Raw genomic sequence first — 20,106 nt, forward strand, 5'->3', positions numbered from 1 at the left:
GGTTCACAAGGTAAATATGGGCTGGGTTTGACAGCTGCAGGGATAAAAGTGCACCAAAATATAAAATGTATAAAATATAAAAGAAATATAAAATAAGAAGGGTCCTGTAGAGGGGCACTGCATGGTTTTGTTGTTTTTATGCCCCCAGGATGCTCTGAGGGCAGAGGCTGGCCCAGGGTAAGGGGAGCTTTGCCCCTGAGCTCCTGGCTGGGCACATCCCCATGGACGGGGCTCCTCTCCTTGGCTGCTGCTTGCTGTTGGGTTTTTAAAGCCAAGTGCCCTGGAAGCTGCTCCAAATGAAAGTGGGAACATGAAGGGACCCTCCTCAAATAGATTGGAGCTGTTCTTCAGCTTCCCAAATCATGAAATGACTCAAGAAGTACCCCAGGACATTCCTTTCAACGCTGTGTTGGCAGCTGTTAATCCTCTTGCTGTTCAAGAGCCTGTTCCAGCTCCTCCAACTTTATTAAAGACATTCTTTCCCAGGAAAATCCAGTGTTCCCACAGCCAATAAACAGTGTGTCAGCTTTCAGAAGGTTTGTTTGCAAATTTGGGTGGAAAGGTTGCTTTCAGTTATCTCATAACCATCCCCTCTCCAGCAATTCCAGCAGAGGAGCCCTTCTTCCTCTCCATGCACTGATGCACCAAATTGAAATGTGTTTTAGTACTTGCTCAAAGAAATTAGTCCCATTTTCAGTAGGTAAAATAATCTTGTTATTTCTTGTTGAAATCACCTCCCAGTGGGATTTTATCTGGGTAAATTTTGTGTAAATTTTGCATGTGCAGTGATGTGAATTGAGGGAACAGAGGTAACCTTTGGCAATGGGGAGCACCAGGTCCTTGTATGAGGTCTAATTTCTCCCTGGGATTATTATTTTATTATTTTATGTGTAGTGAAAATACGCTGAAATTTTTCCTTATATAGTTCTAACTATTTAGATAGTTCCTGACTATCCATTTTTATTTCCTTTTTAATCCACATTTATATTTAGATTCAGATAAGTTTGAAGCCAGGCTTGAAACTCTTTGAAATGTGTTTTAGTACTTTGTTGAACAAATTAGTCCCATTTTCAGTAGGTACTTGTTGAAATCATCTCCCAGTGGGATTTTATCTGGGTAAATTTTGTGTAAATTTTGCACATGCAGTGATGTAAATTGAAGGAACAGAGGTAACCCTTGGCAATGGGGAGCACCAGGTCCTTGTATGAGGTCTAATTTCTTCCTGGGTTTATTATTTTATTCTTTTATGTAGCATAAAAATATGCTGAATTTTTTCTTTATATAGTTCTAACTATTTAGATAGTTCCTGACTATCCATTTTTATTTCCTTTTTAATCCACATTTATATTTACATTCAAGTGAGATTTAAGCCAGGCTTACAATATTTGTTAGTCTAAGTGGAATTAATCTACACTGTAATAATTTTGTCATGATTTTGTTCAGCCCAACTGCACAGACCCTTGTGACCAGACCTCAGCATTTCTGACAAACCCCCTTTGGAGATGTGCCCTATTATTCCCCCTAAATTTATCTTTTATTCATCAGATTCCTGGAACTTTTGCTACTTTTATTCTGTTTTATTTCCAGGAAGAAATGTAAGAACCTTCACTAACATTTACCCAATTGAAATGTGTGTGATCAGAGGCAATGAAACCTCCAGGCCCAGTGTGAGACACCCCAAATCCACTCTGCCTGGGGTTTAATATTCTACTTACAAGCAAGATATGCTGGGGAGAATTAATATTTGCTGCTGCTGACTGAAAACCTTGCCCTGGTTTGAGTTAACCTTTGATTCCAGGCTCCCCCCAGGCCAGTGGAGAGTGTTTCCCTCAATATTCTGCCCAAGAAGCTCAAGTGCCACCAATCCCTTGGCCTCTCTCCCAGGCTCTGGGTGGGTTCAAGGGGCTGAAGTGCTGAATATTTTCACACAACAAAACAACACCCCCCTCAAACAGCTACAACAGCAAAACAAGCTCAATACCTACAATAAATACTTTCCAACTCTCATCACTTGCTGTTTTCAATGAGATCCAACAGTAATTAATGATTTGTGTCTTCAGTGCAGGAGAAATCTTTCTCACAGAAAAGTTTCACACAGCCTGAAGTTGTTGCCAGCAAATTCTGCTTAAACTGGCTTGTACCAAGCTACTCTGGTCTCCCAGGTTCTTGGGCTTTTATCTGTCAAGAAATGTTGTTGATCATAATTTCTTCAAATAAAGAAGTGGCAGCAGTGAATTCTAGTGAGAAAGAGTCCCAACATTGCAATGAAATATCTGTTATTTCTCATTTGATTTGAGAGGGTTTTAAAGATGCTCAGCTTCAACAAATCTTAAAGAAAAAAAAATTAAAATTTAGGATAAAATTATTTCTTTCTTTTCACCCAAGTGTGATGCAAAGCAGCTGAGCTGTAGATTCACTACAGAACTTTTCAAACATTTGCTCCTTCAGATCAGAGGGGAGCACATTGCTGATTTTACTGCTTGTTTCTGTGTTCTGGGCATGAAGAGTTGACAAGAACCAAGCAGTGCAGGGCTCTTGCTGTAAGAGAAGAGGAGGAAGGACTGGAAGAAGCTACACAATCTTTTTGTTGTTGTTGTTGTTGTTTTCAGTGATTTATGGCAGGTTTTAGGTAGAAGCTGCACTGCTGACCCCTGAATATCAACCTCATGTCTCAGACACAGGGAACAACCATATATTTTCAAAATGCTTCCCCTTTTCTGATTATTTCAGTCGAATAATAAAAGAATAGGTGTAGATATGACTGAACTGAGGCTCTGTGAGAAGAATTTAATGCTCTGATTTCTCCCTCCTATCAAAACTTCATCCCCTGCTGCTGTTGAGATGGTTCCAGCAGCAGAATTTAGGGCTGGCTTTGGGGAGAGCTGTGAGGGATTTCCCCTCCTCGGATCCATTCTTTGCATCCATTCCATGTTACAGATTAATTATCACTTCTGGACTTGCTGCTGCTCCCTTTCTGAGGGAAACTCCAACCCTTTGTTCTGCCGGAACAAAGGAAATCCAAAGCCTTGACAGCCTTTTGGGGTAATTAACTCCTCATTATGGCGCTGACAGCTCCCCTTGATTGGCACCACGCGTCTGTTTTCAATAGGACCGCGGGGATAATTAATTGTGGCGATCCCATTAATTTGCCATTGTGACATTTGACAAAAGCATCTGGCCAGGGTGAAGGAGATGTCTCTGCTCTTTGGGACTTGAGAGCATCCAGGAAACTCTGAGCTCGTTCTGCTCCCAGGAATTGATTGCTTTTAACAATCTTCACCTTAAGCCTTTATTAAAAATTATAACGCAGTCTTTTGGTGGGTGAAATATTTCAAGCAGGAGAAAAAGAGAGAACATTTATTTATGAAGTTGTTTTGCAGATAGGGAAGAAGAGTGTAGGAATTGAAGTGACTTGCACACCCATTGTGGGAAAGGAACCTTACTCATGTTTATGTTCACGTGTACAGAAATAAATCCAAATAGCCATAAAAAGTGTGTTTTGATTAAAACATAAGGATTTTTTTTCATTATTAGTTCACAGTGAAAATATAGCTAAATGAAAAATGTTTCCATTTCACTATTATTGTGGCCCAACCATAAATATTTTCTCTCAGATTTCACCTTAAAAATGTACTGCTTGAAAAGGCCTTTTAGTATTTATTGCCCAACATTATTTATTCCTTTTCTGATCATATTATGCCAATTTTTGTCCTGCTTCTCTTGCAATTAATTCCTCTTCTGAGCGATCTAAGAATTCAAGGACTTCATTTGGGATTTGATGAGAATTTAAGGAGGGTGGACTCCATCCTCGGTAAAATTCCACCTTCATCTGTCAAAAAGCTTAGAAGAATTTGAATTTTAAGGATGCATTTCATCACCTCTCGGTGTAATTATGTCTCAGTGATGTTGTGTGCAGGTATCAATTATGTCCTTCCTCTTCTTGATTAAAATAACCCCTCATTAAAAGCCACCTCTCTTCATTTGGGTGCATTTTGATGAGAGAACTTCAGGCACTTTGCAGGTCTTGGCCAACTGAGGATGCTCCGTGCTGGATCAGTTCTCCCCCAAATTAGCTGGTCAAGATTTGAATCATCAAGATTTGAATCATAAAGATTTGAATCATAAAGATTTGAAGAATAAAGTTTAGAAGAATTAAGATTTAAATAATAAAGATTTGAGGAATAAAGATTGAAAAAATAAAGATTTGAAGAGTAAAACCAGTTCCTGGATGGGGAGGAGAGGTGGATGAGGTGGCAGCAATTTTAATTTAAGCAAATAATTCTCAAAAAGTTCGTGTTGACTTCCTGCCCCTTTCATTTTTGAGTGAGAGGATCTGTCTTTATTGATTGGGAATTACGGAGATAAAATCTGTGATTTTGGGTTTTAATTGTGGGTTTTGTTTACCCTGTTAATTCTGTCATTCCCCAGCTAAAGAGGGAATTTTAAATCATTTTATGAGTGGCTGCCTCCAGCAGGAGCAGCATTTGCAGCTCTGGAGTTGTGGAACCTGCCCAGGCGCTGCTTCAATATTTCCATTTTTCCATCTCCAGCCTCCCACTCTATCACTCCAGGAATTTCCCTTCACAGAATCCTCCTTTTTTTTTCACTTTTAAAATTTCCTTTTATTTCATTTAAATATTTCTATCTGCTATAAATATTATATTTTTCATATAAATATATTCTATATCATTTAACTGTTATATTTTATTAGCTGGAATTACAAGATCAGACTTTATATCCCTAAATTTATTGACTCAGGCAATAACTCAACCAAATACAACAGGAAGAATTCTTTAATATATTTAACTGTGGTTTGCTTGGTTTGATTTAATACTTAACCTTTCTACTAAATTGTAATTAAATTATGTGTATTCCTATGTAGACACTAATTATATAATCAATTGAAACCCGTGGAAATCAATTAATTTCTTTTCACTCACAATGCGGAGGGAGAGGAATACAAGTCTGAGGTTGTAATAATTTGTAATTTATATTTATTTATTAACTTATAACATTAACTTTATTAATTTAATAACTTATTATTTATTAACTTGAAATATAGATTTTAAAGATTTTATAAATTTTCTTCTCAGGATGGTTTATTTCAGGTTGAGTGTTAAGAAACTTTTGTGTGAATGTCTTTATGTGTGCATTTGTTGCTTTAAGTTGCTTCAAAATGTTGAGGTTTAGAAAAGAAATTTTAATGTTATAGTTCCAATTACAAAAGGAAATGGATGAAATTTAAGGATAACATGTAAAAATAAAGGTTAGAAATGTTTTTCAGGAAAAGAAATCAAATTGAAAAACCATTTATTTAGGAAGTGTTTTATTTTTAGCTCATATATGTTGGTAACTAATAAAAATAATTTCTTTTTCTTTGACTTTAAAGAAAAGTTGTTCTAAAATTAAAATTTTGTCACTGGCTTGAAAAAGTGAAATATTTGTTCATTTATAACCAGATACAAAATACCTGGAATATTCTGTTTTTATCTCTCTTTCTACTGTAGCACAGGGTATTTTCAGTAGTGAGTAAAGAGCAGTCATTTAATCAAATTAATTCAGTTTCAACACATTGTTTCACAAGTAATGCTGGTTTTCCTCAAATGTTATCATCTTTTTTTTTTGTAATTAATTCAGTTTTATCCCAGCATTTCACACATAGTGCTGTGTTACCTCAATATTCTAAATTTTGTAATTATTTCAATTTTATCTTGTTTTCATATGCAATGCCATTTTCTTCAATATTATAATCTTCTTTTTTTGTAATTAATTTCATTTTATCCCAGTATTTCACATGTAGCACCGTTTTACCTCAATATTCTAATGTATTTTTGTAATTAATTCAGTTTTATCCCAGTATTCCATACGCATTGTTGTTTTCTTCAATATTATAATCTCTTTTATTTTGTAATTAATTTAGTTTTATCCCAGCATTTCACATGTAGTGCTGTTTTAGCTCAATATTAGAATTCTTTTTGTAATTAATTCACTTTAATCCCAGTATTTCCCATGTAGTGCTGTTTTAGTGCAATGTTAAATTTTTTTGTAAATAATTCAGTTTTATCCCTGTATTCCATATATAATATTGTTTTCTTCTGTATTATCATCTTTTTTTGTAATTAATTCACTTTTATCCCAGCATTTCACACGTAGCACCGTTTTAGCTCAATATTACAATTTTTTTTGGTAATTAATGGACTTTTATCCCAGTATTTCCCTTGTAGTGCTGTTTTAGCTCAATATTATATTTTTTTTGTAATTAATTCAGTTTTTTCCCAGTATTCCATATACAATGTTATTTTCTTCGCTATTATAATCTTTTTTTTGGTAATGAATTCAGCTTTATCCCAGCATTTCACATGTAGCACTGTTTTAGCTCAATATTCTAATTTTTTTGTAACTAATTCAGTTTTATCCTGATTTTTCATATGCAATGCTGTTTTCTTCAATATTATAATCTTTTTTTTTGTAATTCATTCACTTTTATCCCAATATTTCACATGTAGAGCTGTTTTAGCTCAATATTCTAATTTTTTCATAATTAATTCAGTTTTATCCCAGTATTCCATATACAATGCTGTTTTCTTCAATATTATAATCTTTTTTTGGTAGTGAATTCACTTTTATCCCAGCATTTCCCATGTAGCACCGTTTTAGCTCAATATTCTATTTTTTTTTGTAATTAATTCACTTTAATCCCAGTATTTCCCATGTAGTGCTGTTTTAGCTCAATATTCTAATTTTTTTTGTAATTAATTCACTTCTATCCCAGTATTTCCCATGTAGTGCTGTTTTTGCTCAATATTCTATTTTTTTTTGTAATTAATTCACTTTTATCCCAGTATTTCCCATGTAGTGCTGTTTTTGCTCAATATTCTAATTTTTTTTGTAATTAATTCACTTCTATCCCAGTATTTCCCATGTAGTGCTGTTTTTGCTCAATATTCTATTTTTTTTTGTAATTAATTCACTTTTATCCCAGTATTTCCCATGTAGTGCTGTTTTTGCTCAATATTCTAATTTTTTTTGTAATTAATTAGCTTTTTATCCCAGCATTTCCCATGTAGCACCATTTTAGCTCAATGTTCTAATTTTTTTGTAATTAATTCAGTATTATCCCACCACATTTCCCATGTAGTGCTGTTTTTGCTCAATATTCTGATTTTTTCCCCCTCTTTTTTCCCCATGGAAGACGGAGGGTGCTGGCAATTTCCGATGGGATTGAGCACATTGGGAACCTGCGCTGGGAGCTCGCCCTGTGCCTCCTGGCTGCTTGGACTATTTGCTATTTCTGCATCTGGAAAGGCACCAAATCCACTGGAAAGGTGAGCCTGAAATATTTATTTCCACCAGAACAGGAGAATTTCACATGTGTGAAGATCTGTAATTAAGATTTTTTTGCAGTTTTTTGTTCCTTTTGGTTTCGTTATTTGCTTTTTTCTCTAATTCCCTTAGGTGAGGCTGGGCGGTTTTGTTTTCTTGTTGTTAATTTAGCAATGAGATTTATTGGAAAGAAACCAGATTGTGTTGATTTCTGTGCAAAAATTCTGCAAAATTTGGATTTTGCCCCAAACTGTCAGGATTCAAAACTCTCAGTCCCACGAGAGAGTCACTGAGAGTTTTAATGCACATAAAAAGAGAATTTAAAAATACAGATTGAACACCAAGAACAGAAATGATGAAAGCACTCAGAGAGGGACCAGGACAGGAATATTATGGGGAAAAATAAAAATATTTAGCACTTTTTGAGTGAATTCCACTCAATCCTGGGAGCAGGGAGAGGGAGAAGCTGCTCCTGGAGTGGTGTCAGCCTCAGCTCTGAGTAGAATCTGGGAATAATCAGCTACACTGAGAGAGGAAAAGAGACACAGATCTGGAGGGAGGATCTAAAAAATTCACTGGTTTCTTATATTGGAACTAAAGAAAACGAGGAACAAAATTACTGCATTGAAATATCTGATTTTCAATTGTTTCTTACGTAGTTTGGGTTGTGGGTGAGGATATTTTTATTTCTGTTTTAGTGACCTCTGTTTATAAATGAAATATTTGACACGTAGTGGAGTTTTGAAATTAAAAAAAAACCAGAGTGAAATTTTTCAGCTGTGCCAACTGCACACATCCTTGATACAGCAACGTTTTGGCTGTTCCCAGTTGCTGATTCTGGGTGTGTTTGCCAACTGTGCCACTCAAGCTGCTGCTGCATTTCCCAAGAAATTTCCACATGCATAAGAAGAATTTCCACACACACACACACACACACACAGAGATTCCTGCAGCCCCACCTTCATCAGTGCAGGGAAAATCACTGCTGAGAAACCCTGACAGGGACAGGGAGTGATGCCTTGTGCAGGCTGACCTGGAACAGGGGCTGGGCAGAGCTAAAATAAAGCAGGGATTTATTCAAAGGATCTCCTCAATGGATGCACCTTGGGCAGCACAAGAGCCCAGCCAGGGCTGCACCCAAGATGGACCAAAATGGCCCCAAAATGAACCCAAGATGAACCAAAATGGCCCCAAAATGAACCCAAGGTGGACCAAAATGGTCCCAAAATGAACCCAAAATGAACCAAAATGGTCCCAAAATGAACCCAAGATGGACCAAAATGGTCACAAAATGAACCCAAGGTGGACCAAAATGGTCACAAATGCACGAGCGCTCCCGGGGTCTCTCCCTGGGATCAGTTCTGCTCCATTTGCATCTTGCAGTTCATTGTCCCATTCCAGCTTTAGCCCCTGCAGTCCCACCCTGCTTGTTTTTCTCTCTCCAGCCCACGGGGTTTGTGCTCTTGGGCTGAGGTTTGGATCATTTGTCCTTGGTGCCCAGCTGGAGCAGGAATTGTTTTGTCTCCCTGCTCTGTGCACAGAGCTCACCATCCCCTGATGTGAACCCAGACCCACACACTAAAGCAGCACAGAACCTGAAAATATAAAAGCCAAAACCTGAGGCATGAGGATGAGAATGAATGGTTTGGAGGCAGGGGAAACATCCTAAAGAGAGGAATCTGGAGAAGCCAAAGTGATCCAAGGGAGTGACAAGATAAATGTCCTCACGCCTTTGACGTGGGCTCAGGGAGGTGCACGAGCACTTTGGAGTTTCCTGAGGGGCTGCAGCTGAGAGGGAGAAATGAAACTGAGCAGAACTGGGGTTTTTTCTCCATCAGAAGGAATCTCTGAGGATGGAAATTATTCTAGCATGGTCTAATCTGCCCCAGGGGGCAGGGAATTGCTCTGTGGCTGCAGGTGTGTGCACGCACGCGAGGCTGGCCCAGAGGCACTCACAGGCAGAGCAGTGGGAGCAGCCCTGGGCTCAGACACAACTGAAGTGACTTTAGAAAGGATTTATTTTACATTTCTGGAGTTTACCTCTAGGATTTTATTGTTCTTCCATTCTTTCAGTTTATCCCATTTCCCCAGAAGCAGATCTTGTGCTTTGGAGGTGGATAACCTGTCTGACCTTTCCTTTTTTCTTTTTCTGATGGCTTGGCTAAACCCTCAGCTTTAGCTAGGTGGAATAAATTGATTTTATTTCAGTGTGATTTGGATAACCACCTCTCTGATGAGGTCAGCCTGGGAGAGAACAGCCTGTCTTGGGCACAAGAAAGGGATAATAAACTTTTCAACAAGCAGAAATAACTTCTAGCCTTGCAACAGAGGTGCAAAGGGAAGGGAATTCATGCCCAATATTCAGCTTTATAGGTCTCAAGCTTAAAACATTTAGGCCAGGGTTCTGTAAGAGGCAGACTCATGGTGTACTTGCAGCATTTAAATCAGTTTGCCCTGAGCAGCTGTTCTGTTTCCAGAATCCTGAGGAATTCCTTAGGAATGGTGAATTCCCACATTTCTCAGGACACCCTGTGGTACCCATGAACCTGCCCTTCCACAGTCCCTGACTCTCAGGAGGGATCTGTCCTAGCCAATATTGATATTGATAATTCAGTATCATACTGATAATCAATATGATATAATATTGATAATTCCTTTTTCCAGCTCTGTTTCTGCAGTGCAGGTTTTTCCCCTGGGCATACATTTACTATTTTTAATTTTTTTTAATGCACTGTTCATTCAATATTCTTCCACTTGCCACTTTTTCTAACCTCACCTCTGGAAATCTGAGCTGTGGCATTGTCTTCCCAGAGCAGCAAAATCCCCAGTTTAAAAACAAAGGCAGCACTCAGGTGTTGGGGATGCTATAAATGGATTAAATATAAATTCTGAAATATAAATGATGTAATAGATTTCTCAGCTGAAGTTTCCATTTCAAATCTAATGCCATTTCTAAAATTCATATTTAAGCTCATCCATAAGCCTTCCCACTAAATTGAATTGATTATATGCTCATTTCCAGGAAACATTTAAAATTGATTTCTGGGTTTTTCATGATAATGATATAACAGTCTGTTAAATTTATGACATACTTTAATTGGATTGGATAATTTCAACGAAAAAATACATTTATTCAAAGCAAAAACCTGCCTAAAGTTTTATCACCTTTGAAACTGTTTCAAAGGGAGCTGTGTGTGGGACAGGAGAGTGGAGAGAAAAAGGACAGGGGAACAGAGGTGAGGTGGAGAAGGTGTGTCCTCTGCACACTCTTGTGCTCTGTGAAATATTCAGGAGGTTGGTTCACCCTTTTCCTCTTTTTTACTCTGCATTCTAATGCATGGTGGAAAAAGAATCCAAGCCTTAAAAGCTGTTATAAAATAACCCCATCATTCTCCAACCAGCACTACCACAGATCATGAATATTTAATATTTCAGGATATTAAATATATTAAGACTAACATCAAGTTTAACTTCAGAGGAAGTGCCTCTTACACTGTTAACAGGATGTTCCAAACTTTCCCATTACTGTTCTTGAAATTCATCACTTTCTCACAAAGCATTCCCATTTTCCCTTCCAACAGCTATGAAATGGCAAAATAAATCCAGGTGGTTCTGGCAGCTCTCAGGTGAAATAGATTTGTGCCCTTTCAGGGGTCCTTGGCCTTAATTATTCAAGATTTTCTTGCCCTGAATTATCCAGTCTTAGAGCTGAAGGTATTTGTGTGCCAGCTTTCACATTTTAAACGTTGCAAATATGCAAAATGTAGGATCCTGCAATGAGAAACTCAAAATCAGGAGAAAAATTTGCCAGTGCAGTTAATTTGATGTGTATTTTGAAACTTGCTTGTTAATATCTGATCTCCACCTCATGGAGAGGACCTTTCAGTACCTGAGATCAAAAGCTTCCAAAGATGAGGTAAGAGCTATCTAGAAGACTGAAGAAAGTTAATTTTTTTCACATTTAAATTATCATTCCAGTGTCTGATCATTAGGTTCGGTTTAGTATCTGATTTTTACAAAATACTTTTGATTTCTGTTTATAGCAATTCTGAGTTTTTCTATATTGTACACAGAGCTGCTGAGTCTCCCTAAGTTTTTTTGTTATCTTCCTGTTTCACTAATGAAATCTTGAGGAAGAAGGGAACCTGTTCTTTTATGGATCTTGATTATCCATTTATTAATTTAATTCAATGTCCTCGTGCTTTAAGCTTTGAAAGAGCCACACCAGTAGCTGCCAATGTACTTTTCCTAAATTGCTGAAGGCAGTACCCCTAATATTTTCCTTTTTATTTTTTATTTTCATGGCAATTTTTGCAAACAAACCCTTCCACTGAGCTCAGTTGTGTCTCTCTGCAACTTCTGCCCAATTCCTTTTGAAGGGGGGAGCCTGCTGGACTCAAAGTTACAAAAAGCATTTTAAGTTTTCTTTCCTGCTCTTGCTTAATTTTTGGGTGCATCAACACATCCCTGTCCTGTGCTGATACCCCTGGTCTGAAACCCTGGCAGGGATGTGGAGTTATAAAAATGGAAAAGTTGGGAGGGACCTTGGAATGTCTCTGGTGAAACTTCTTGGTCCAAGAGGGTTGGAACTGTTGTCTTGGTGTTTGGCTGCTTCTTAAAAACCTTTAAGGTTTTTAAGGGATTGCTCATGTCTTGGTAAAACCTCTTCCAATTCTTAATTTCCCTCCATTAATCAATTGTTCCCTACACGTTGCTTCAGTACAATATTTAATTTTGTTTAAAAATGATTTCGTTTTTATTACCTTGTTACATTTCTGTTATCCAGCCCAAATCAAAGCTTATTTTTTTGTATCACCTGTGTCACTACAGAGCCTGGGTTTGAGTGTCTCCAATTACTGATTTGAAAAGACTTCTGTATTAATAATCTAAATTAATGGACTCAAAAAACAACCCAGTTTTCCTGCCTGGATCACTTGAGTGGGAATGAGAGCAAACCAGCACTGAGGTCCTTCAGGATTTTGTGCTGTAGATGAGGAGAAGCTGAATCAAAAGTATTAAAACCCCCACAGTCTTTCTATCATTTTTAATTTATTGATATCAGAACATTTTACCCCACCTGCAGCCCATTAATTAAACTGTGGATGAGCTTTTGTAATGTATGACTCAACAGCAAGGCAGCATTTTCTGATGGGAAGTGTTACAGTATTCTCCCTCCAGGATTTTATTGAGTATTAGAATATCACACTGATTGTATGAACACTGAATTCTCATATATTTGGGGTCTTTTTCAATGGGTTCTTGTTAAAAGAATGCAAATATTCTTTTGCCAGAGCTAAATTCAAATAGTTCTTGCTCAGTGATTTTTACTTCTGCACTAGTTACTGGTTAATAAGTGATGAGAAATCCTTCTCATTGTGCAGAACCAGCTGCAAGAGAGAAAAATCTCCCAGGAATCCTTTCTTCAACATTTCCTGGAACTCCTCTACATGCCATAATCACTGAATATTATTCTGTCAGATTCTGACTTCTGAATATTTTGATCCTTCCCTTCTCTTTGTGCTCAGTTCCCTGAATTTCCACTTCCTGCTGATGTTAGAAGGTGCTGAATTTAAGCTGCCTCTCAGTATTTTATATTTGAAATACAGAGAGCTGGGAGCAGGGATGCTGTAGCCCCAGAACCAAGAGGGTCTAAATTAAATTTGCTTGGCTTTTCAGGTCATAATTCAATTTGCAGGCTCTCATCAAGCCTTGGATAATACTGGGGCTCTGTCAGACACTTTTTACCCCTTTCCACCCTGCAGAATCTGCTCCCCACAGCCCAGAGAGCTCTGCTGGGAGGGTTTGCTGTGCCACAGGAGTAAACTCTGATGTGGCTCCTCTCTCTGCAGAAACACGAGCGAAGATGCTGCATTAAATACTCCTGTGAGTCAAAAAAATAGCAGATTCATGAGTGCACAGGATTCTTATCTGATTTATCCCTGGGAATGCACTGCTCACTTTGCAGCTCACTGTTGGAAACCCTGAGAAATGACCTGGCAGCATTTGGAGCTGTTGAGTATAAACATAAAAGGACAAAGGGCTCTGATACCGTCCTTGCCCCCTCATTATTCATTAAAATCTTCCACTTTCTACACAACCCCACTGGAAAAGCTACAAGCACCAGAGCAAAGCAGAGAAGTTTTTATTTTCTCAAAGGAACAGCTCTGCTGCTGTAGTTACCACAAGAAGCAGAATTTGGGGTTGAATATGTGCAAATGAGGGCATCATTTCTTGTTTTGCTCTTTTGCTTGTGATTTTTTTTTCTCTTTTCCCTGTGACTGTGCTTATTGTAATGTTCTCCAAAAGTTCCATTTAGAAAAATTAGTTACATTCCATTCCAAGCCCCAGATATTTCCTGCTTTTGAGCATTTAATTTCACCTTTACACACAAAACTGAGACCTGAGTCCTGCAGAGGCTGCTGAGTGCATTTTCAAGCTCTGATCAGTTTGAGGGGTTTAAGATGAATTTCTGAGGGATCTGGGCATGTCCAGCCTGGAGGAAAGGAGGCTCAGGGAGGACCTTATTGCTCTAAAATGATCTGGCAGGAGGGATCAGGCTCTGCCCCCAGGCAACAAGGGACAGCATGAGAGGAGCTGGCCTTGATTTCCAGCAGGTTTGGGTTGGATATTGGGAAAAATGTCTCCAAAAGGAACAATGGGAACAAAAAGGAACAAAAGGAACAAAAAGGAACAAAAGGAATGTCCAGCCTGGAGAAGGGGAGGCTCAAAGAGGACATTATTGCTCTAAAATGAAGGTGCAGCCAGGTGGGGTCAGGCTCTGCCCCCAGGGAGATATTGAGATATTGGGTTGGATATTGGGAAAAATTTCTCCCAAAGGAACAAAAAGGAACAAAAAGAATGTCCAGCCTGGAGAAAAGGAGGCTCAGGGAGGACATTATTGCTCTAAAATGATCTGGCAGGAGGGATCAGGCTCTGCCCCCAGGGAACAAGGGACAGCATGAGAGGATGTGACCTCGGGTTGAAGCAAGTTTGGGTTGGATATTGGGAAAAATGTCTCCAAAAGGAACAATGGGAACAAAAAGGAACAAAAGGAATGTCCAGCCTGGAGAAGGGAAGGCTCAAGGAGGACATTATTGCTCTAAAATGAAGGTGCAGCCAGGTGGGGTCAGGCTCTGCCCCCAGGGAACAAGGGACAGCATGAGAGGATGTGACCTCGGGTTGAAGCAAGTTTGGGTTGGATATTGGGAAAAATTTCTCCAAAAGGAAAAAAAGGAATGTTCAGCTTGGAGAAAAGGAGGCTCAGGGAGGACATTATTGCTCTAAAATGATCCAGCAGGAGGGTCAGGCTCTGCCCCCAGGGAACAAGGGACAACATGAGAGGAGCTGGCCTTGGGTTCCAGCAGGTTTGGGTTGGATATTGGGATATTGGGAAAACTTTCTCCTGAAGGAACAAGAGGAACAAAAAGTAAGAAAAGGAATGTCCAGCCTGGAGAAGGGGAGGCTCAAGGAGGACCTTATTGCTCTAAAATGATCTGGCAGGTGGGTCAGGCTCTGCCCCCAGGGAACAAGGGACAGCATGAGAGGAGGTGGCCTTGGGTTCCAGCAAGTTTGGGTTGGATATTGGGATAAATTTCTGCCCTGGGAAGGTGCTGAGGCACAGGAAGAGGCTCCCAGGGCATGGTTTAATCACCATCCCTGGGAGCATTCACAGGACACATGGATGTGGCACCTGGGGACAGTGGTGCCTTTGGCAGAGCTGGGGTTAGGGTTGGTTTTTCCAGCCTTAATTATTCTGTGATTCCCTGATATTCATTTTCTGACTGCACAGTTGCTGTCCTTTGCAGTGCTGCACTGCTCCTCACGGGGTAATTAATGCCAGGGCTCCCTTGGTAATTAGTGCCAGGGATCCCTTGGTAATTAGTGCCATGGATCCCTTGGTAATTAGTGCCATGGATCCCTTGGTAATTAGTGCCAGGGCTCCCTTGGTAATTAGTGCCATGGATCCCTTGGTAATTAGTGCCATGGATCCCTTGGTAATTAGTGCCAGGGATCCCTTGGTAATTAGTGCCATGGATCCCTTGGTAATTAGTGCCAGGGATCCCTTGGTAATTAGTGCCATGGATCCCTTGGTAATTAGTGCCAGGGATCCCTTGGTAATTAGTGCCAGGGATCACATGTTAATTAGTGCTATGGATCATTTGATAATTAGTGGCATGGATCCCTTGGTAATTAGTGCCATGGGTCATGTGGTAATTAGTGCCATGGATCCCTTGGTAATTAGTGCCATGGATCCCTTGGTAATTAGTGCCATGGATCATTTGGTAATTAGTGCCATGGATCATTTGGTAATTAGTGGCATGGATCCCTTGGTAATTAGTGCCAGAGATCCCTTGGTAATTAGTGCCATGGATCATTTGGTAATTAGTGCCATTGATAATTTGGTAATTAGTGCCATGGATCCCGTGGTAATTAGTGCCAGGGATCACGTGGTAATTAGTGCCATGGATCCCTTGGTAATTAGTGCCATGGATCCCTCGGTAATTAGTGCCATGGATCATTTGGTAATTAGTGCCAGGGATCACTTGGTAATTAGTGCCATGGATCCCTTGGTAATTAGTGCCATGGACCCCTTAGTAATTAGTACCATAGATAATTTGTTAATTAGTGCCATGGGTCACTTTGATTTGCTGGGCTGGAGCCCCTGAAGGGCTGGTGAAGTGTCAGGGCGTTTTTGCAAGTCTGTGTTAATGAAATCTGTCCAAAGCCCAGAGCTGAAAGAGAACAGGTACAGCCTGTTTGTGGGGACATCTTGACACAGAATCCTGTTAACAACCACAGAAAAATGTCCTGAAAAGGGGTTTGACATTATTGTTAATCTGTGAAGGGCAGGAAATAGAAAACTGGAATGAATCATTGAGGTGGCCAAGAAATGTAATAAAAGATCCTTAATTCACACCCACATTTTAACATTTTAACATTTTAGGTGTTACTAAAGGTAGAGATCTCTGGTTTTTTTTTTTATTTAATGATGGTTTTGTGTGGTGGTGTCACAGGGGTCCCAGGACGAGGGAAGAGATGAGAATCTTGACTCCATGGTTCAGAAGGCTGATTTATTATTGTATGATATATTATTATTATTTTATAATTATTATTTTATGATATATTAAAAACTATACTAAAAGAATTTCATCAGAAGGCTGGCAAGGAATAGAAAGAAATGATAAATAAAATCTTGTGACTAAAAGGATTTCATCAGAAGGCTGGCAAGGAATAGAAAGAAATGATAAATAAAATCTTGGACCAGAGAGTCCAAGCCAGCTGACTGTGATTGGCCATTAATTAGAAACAACCCCATGAGCCCAATCCCAGATGCACCTGTTGCATTCCACAGCAGCAGATAACCATTGGGTACATTTTGTTCCTGAGCCCTCTCAGCTTCTCAGGAGGAAAAAATCCTAAGGAAAGGATTTTCCATAAAATATCATGGCTACAGTTTTGAGGACCACCTGTCCCAGGCTGCAGTTCTGAATAATTCAATATAAAATACACACCTGACCTGTTGGGAATTTATTCCAACAAATTAGGCTCTACACTGTGCACTACTAAATTAAATATATAAAATAAAGCTGCAACTGTAGTTAACTTTTGGTTATAATTTATTTTTCATTTTACTGTTAGGGAAAATACCCAGAGCTTTGTGAACAATTTAAAATGCAAAATAGGATCTCCCAGGCCCTGCTGGCTGAGTGTGGTGTCACCTCTCGCTACTGAACTTCAAATATTCCCCCTTAGCTCTGTTTTTATGGTTCTGCTCCCTCCTCCACCTGGAGGGAGCAGGGGATGGCTCATGGATGCACATCCCCAGAAAACTTCGTTATCCAAAGATAATAAGATATTTTTGCACCCCCCCACACACTTCCAGCTCATATTTCTTTTTGTTTTGTGAATAATTTCTGTCACACTGAGAACTTTGAAGGATCTTTTTTCCCCAAGGTTTTTTGTCCTGGTTCTGAGGTGAATTTTAGCTCTCTTGGCTGAACTGAGCTTTGGTGGCTTTGAAATCATCTATGTAACAACATAATGTGCCCCAAATTATGTTCAATCTTATTGTTATTAATAATATTTTGATAATAAAAAAACCCCTATAAAATGTAATGAGAACAAAATAACTCAGCCCTATATCTGTTCTTTCCAAATGTGATCTTTTTTTCCTGCCTAAGACAAAAAATTTCAAATACAAAGCAGTAAGTTTCAGTGGTTTCTCTAGAGAACAGCATCTTTTTGAAGCTTAAAGCTGGTTAAATTTAATTGTTTACCTCTCTGCAAGGCTTGGAGTCTCTCTATTCTGCCCAAAGGTTTGCAGCCAGGCTGAAACAGCAGCCAGAAAAAGTCACAGAATTTCTGGAGCTGTCTCCAGTCCCTGTGTCACAAAGCAGAAAAAACCCTAATAAGGGGGGCTAATATGTCTTTGGCTACTTCTGGGATATAAACTGAGGAAGAAAATCAAGTGGGATTTGCATTTCTGTTTCTGCATGCACAAGCACTAGATTTACACTTATGGAGCTGGGCTAACAATTCAGTGATGGAAAACAATAAAAAAATTAAAATATTTTTTAAAAATAGGCTTGAACAAAAAAAAAATTTTGCCTGGGGGTAATTTTGTGTTAATTGAGGACCTCTCTTATAGCAGAGCCTCTCTTGAGGCCTTGTCATTTCCAGTGTGCAAAAATCACTCACTAAAATAAGAGAATATATTCATCTGCTGGGAAATACCAGCAGAAAGGGAGCTCAGTGTGTCAAGATTAATGCATGGGAGAAGTGGGAAAATTCCTGGCATGAGGTGATTCCTTTTCCTTGAGGAGCAAGGCTCTGCTGGGTCACCAGTGTGCTTGAAGAGCCCAGACTCTCAGAAATAGTTTTTTCTATATTTTACCCATCATTTTCCCTCCCCTCAGGAGTTAAAGCCTTGCATGCCAGCAGTTAAGACTCAGTCACTAGTCCCAAAGAAAATTTATTTCTCAATAGCAGCCCATCTAAAGGCCTTAATGGATTCAATGAGGCAGAAAGAAGGAGCAAAAGGACAGAAACAAAAAAAATTAAAAAAAAAAAAAAAAGAGAGAAAGATGTGTGGAAGGAAAAAAAAAATAAATAAAAAGAAAAAAAAAAGAAAGAACTAGGGCCCATTGTAAGAGCCCAGGAAAAGGAACTGGGCAGCAAGGATTGTATCTGCTGAAGTGTCTTTTGTCTCAGGCTGAAGTAACAGCAAAGAATGGCCCTTCATGGTGAGGCTTTGGCCAAGGCTGATGTCTGCATTCAAAGGGGGAAAGTAGAACATTCATGAGATGCATGCAGAGTTCCTGCTCTCCTCCTCCTCTCCCTGAGGTTTCTAAACTCATTTTTTTCTCCACTCTCCTGTGCTCTGAGCATTTAAGGACACCTTGGGTTTGTTAAAAAAAAAAAAAATTGATTTTTGTGCTTCTTGTTGGTTTTCCTGACCTGTTTGGCTGCTGGGGAAGGTTTCAAGTATAGGAAACGTCAATAAAAATTGTGGTTTTATGATTTCAGTCCTTCCCAGCTGCACCCTAGTGGGGAAATCCACTTTTATATGAATATTTAGGGTGGGTCTAAGCCCTGCTCCACAGCTGAAAAGAATAAAAAGTGTTTGAGGGCACTGAGGGGCAGCTCAGGGCACAGGCAGGTGGGACAGGTTTTGGGCAGAGAAATCACCTGGGCTGTGAACTTTGAGAAAGCAGAAGGGGCAGGGGGTGGAAGGCCAGCTGGGATATTTGCTGTGGCAATGCAGGGAAAGTTCAAGGGAAAGCCCCAGGGCACAGATGAGCACAGCAATCCCTGGAGGAAAAATGCCCTGGTTGGCTAAAGGGAACAAATTCAGCTTCTTTTGCCATTGAGGCTCCTTATCCAAATTACACTGACCCAGCAAAGAGGCTTTAGAAATGTGACAGCTGCACTCATTTATTCAGAGCATATATTTATTATATAGATTTAAAGAAATATAGAAATAATTAATAAATAAATATAGATTATTAATATGTACTTATTAATATATATTTATTCAGAGTATGATGTCTTCATGGTTCAGAACCTGCCCTTCCTTACCCATCCTCTTCCCCAAAATTTATAGCCAAAATAGAACATTTCTGTTTATTATCATTGTTGATGCATGTGTCAGGGTTCAAATATTATTCCTCCACTGCTGCTGGCTGGGATTTACAACTGAGAGGTTTCCAAAGCTGCCTTTCCCAAAATTGTGGTTGCCATGTCCTGGTTTCCATGTGTGCACAGAACACACATGGAAATGAATGAATATTGCTTTTCTTCAGTCTAACTTTGTGCATTTGGAATATTATTTGCACCTTTCCTTCTGCAGGAGCACACAGGGTCCCTAACATGGGTTCCACAAATATTTACAGCTCTGAGTTTCCTGATGCTGCTCCAATTTCATATTTCTTCCCCATGAAACTCCCTATTAGAACCTGCCTTTCCTTACCCATGCTCTTCCCCAAAATTTATAGCCAAAATAGAACATTTCTGTTTATTATCATTGTTGATGCACGTGTCAGGGTTCAAATATTACTCCTTCAGGTGCAGGGCCCTGCTGCTGGCTGGGATTTACAACTGAGAGGTTTCCAAAGCTGCCCTTCCCAAACTGTGGTTGCCACGTCCTGGTCTCCATGAGGGCACAGGAATTGCAATGAATATTGCTTCTCTTCAGTCTTGCTTTGTGTATTTGGGATATTATTTGCACCTTTTCTTCTGCAGAACCCCCTAACATGGGTTCCACAAATATTTACAGCTCTGAGT

General features: G+C 39.2%; 1 protein-coding gene across 20 annotated transcripts in view; it reads left to right on the forward strand.

Moving 5' to 3' along the window:
* SLC6A11 (solute carrier family 6 member 11) overlaps positions 1-20,106 on the forward strand; it is a 109,188-nt gene that overhangs the window by 20,585 nt on the left and 68,497 nt on the right. For all 20 annotated transcript variants that reach the window (XR_011681211.1, XR_011681209.1, XR_011681215.1 and 17 more), the window contains exon 6: positions 7,193-7,325. Coding sequence is in view for 2 of the 20 variants with exons in the window: in XM_071440033.1 (XP_071296134.1) it covers positions 7,193-7,325 (133 nt within the window). In the remaining 18 variants the exon portion in view is untranslated. The remainder of the gene's footprint in view (positions 1-7,192; positions 7,326-20,106) is intronic.

Source organism: Agelaius tricolor, unplaced genomic scaffold (genome assembly GCF_023055355.1).
Source record: "Agelaius tricolor isolate 1412-34295 unplaced genomic scaffold, bAgeTri1.0.p SCAF_14, whole genome shotgun sequence".
NCBI classification, from domain to species: Eukaryota; Metazoa; Chordata; class Aves; order Passeriformes; family Icteridae; genus Agelaius; species Agelaius tricolor.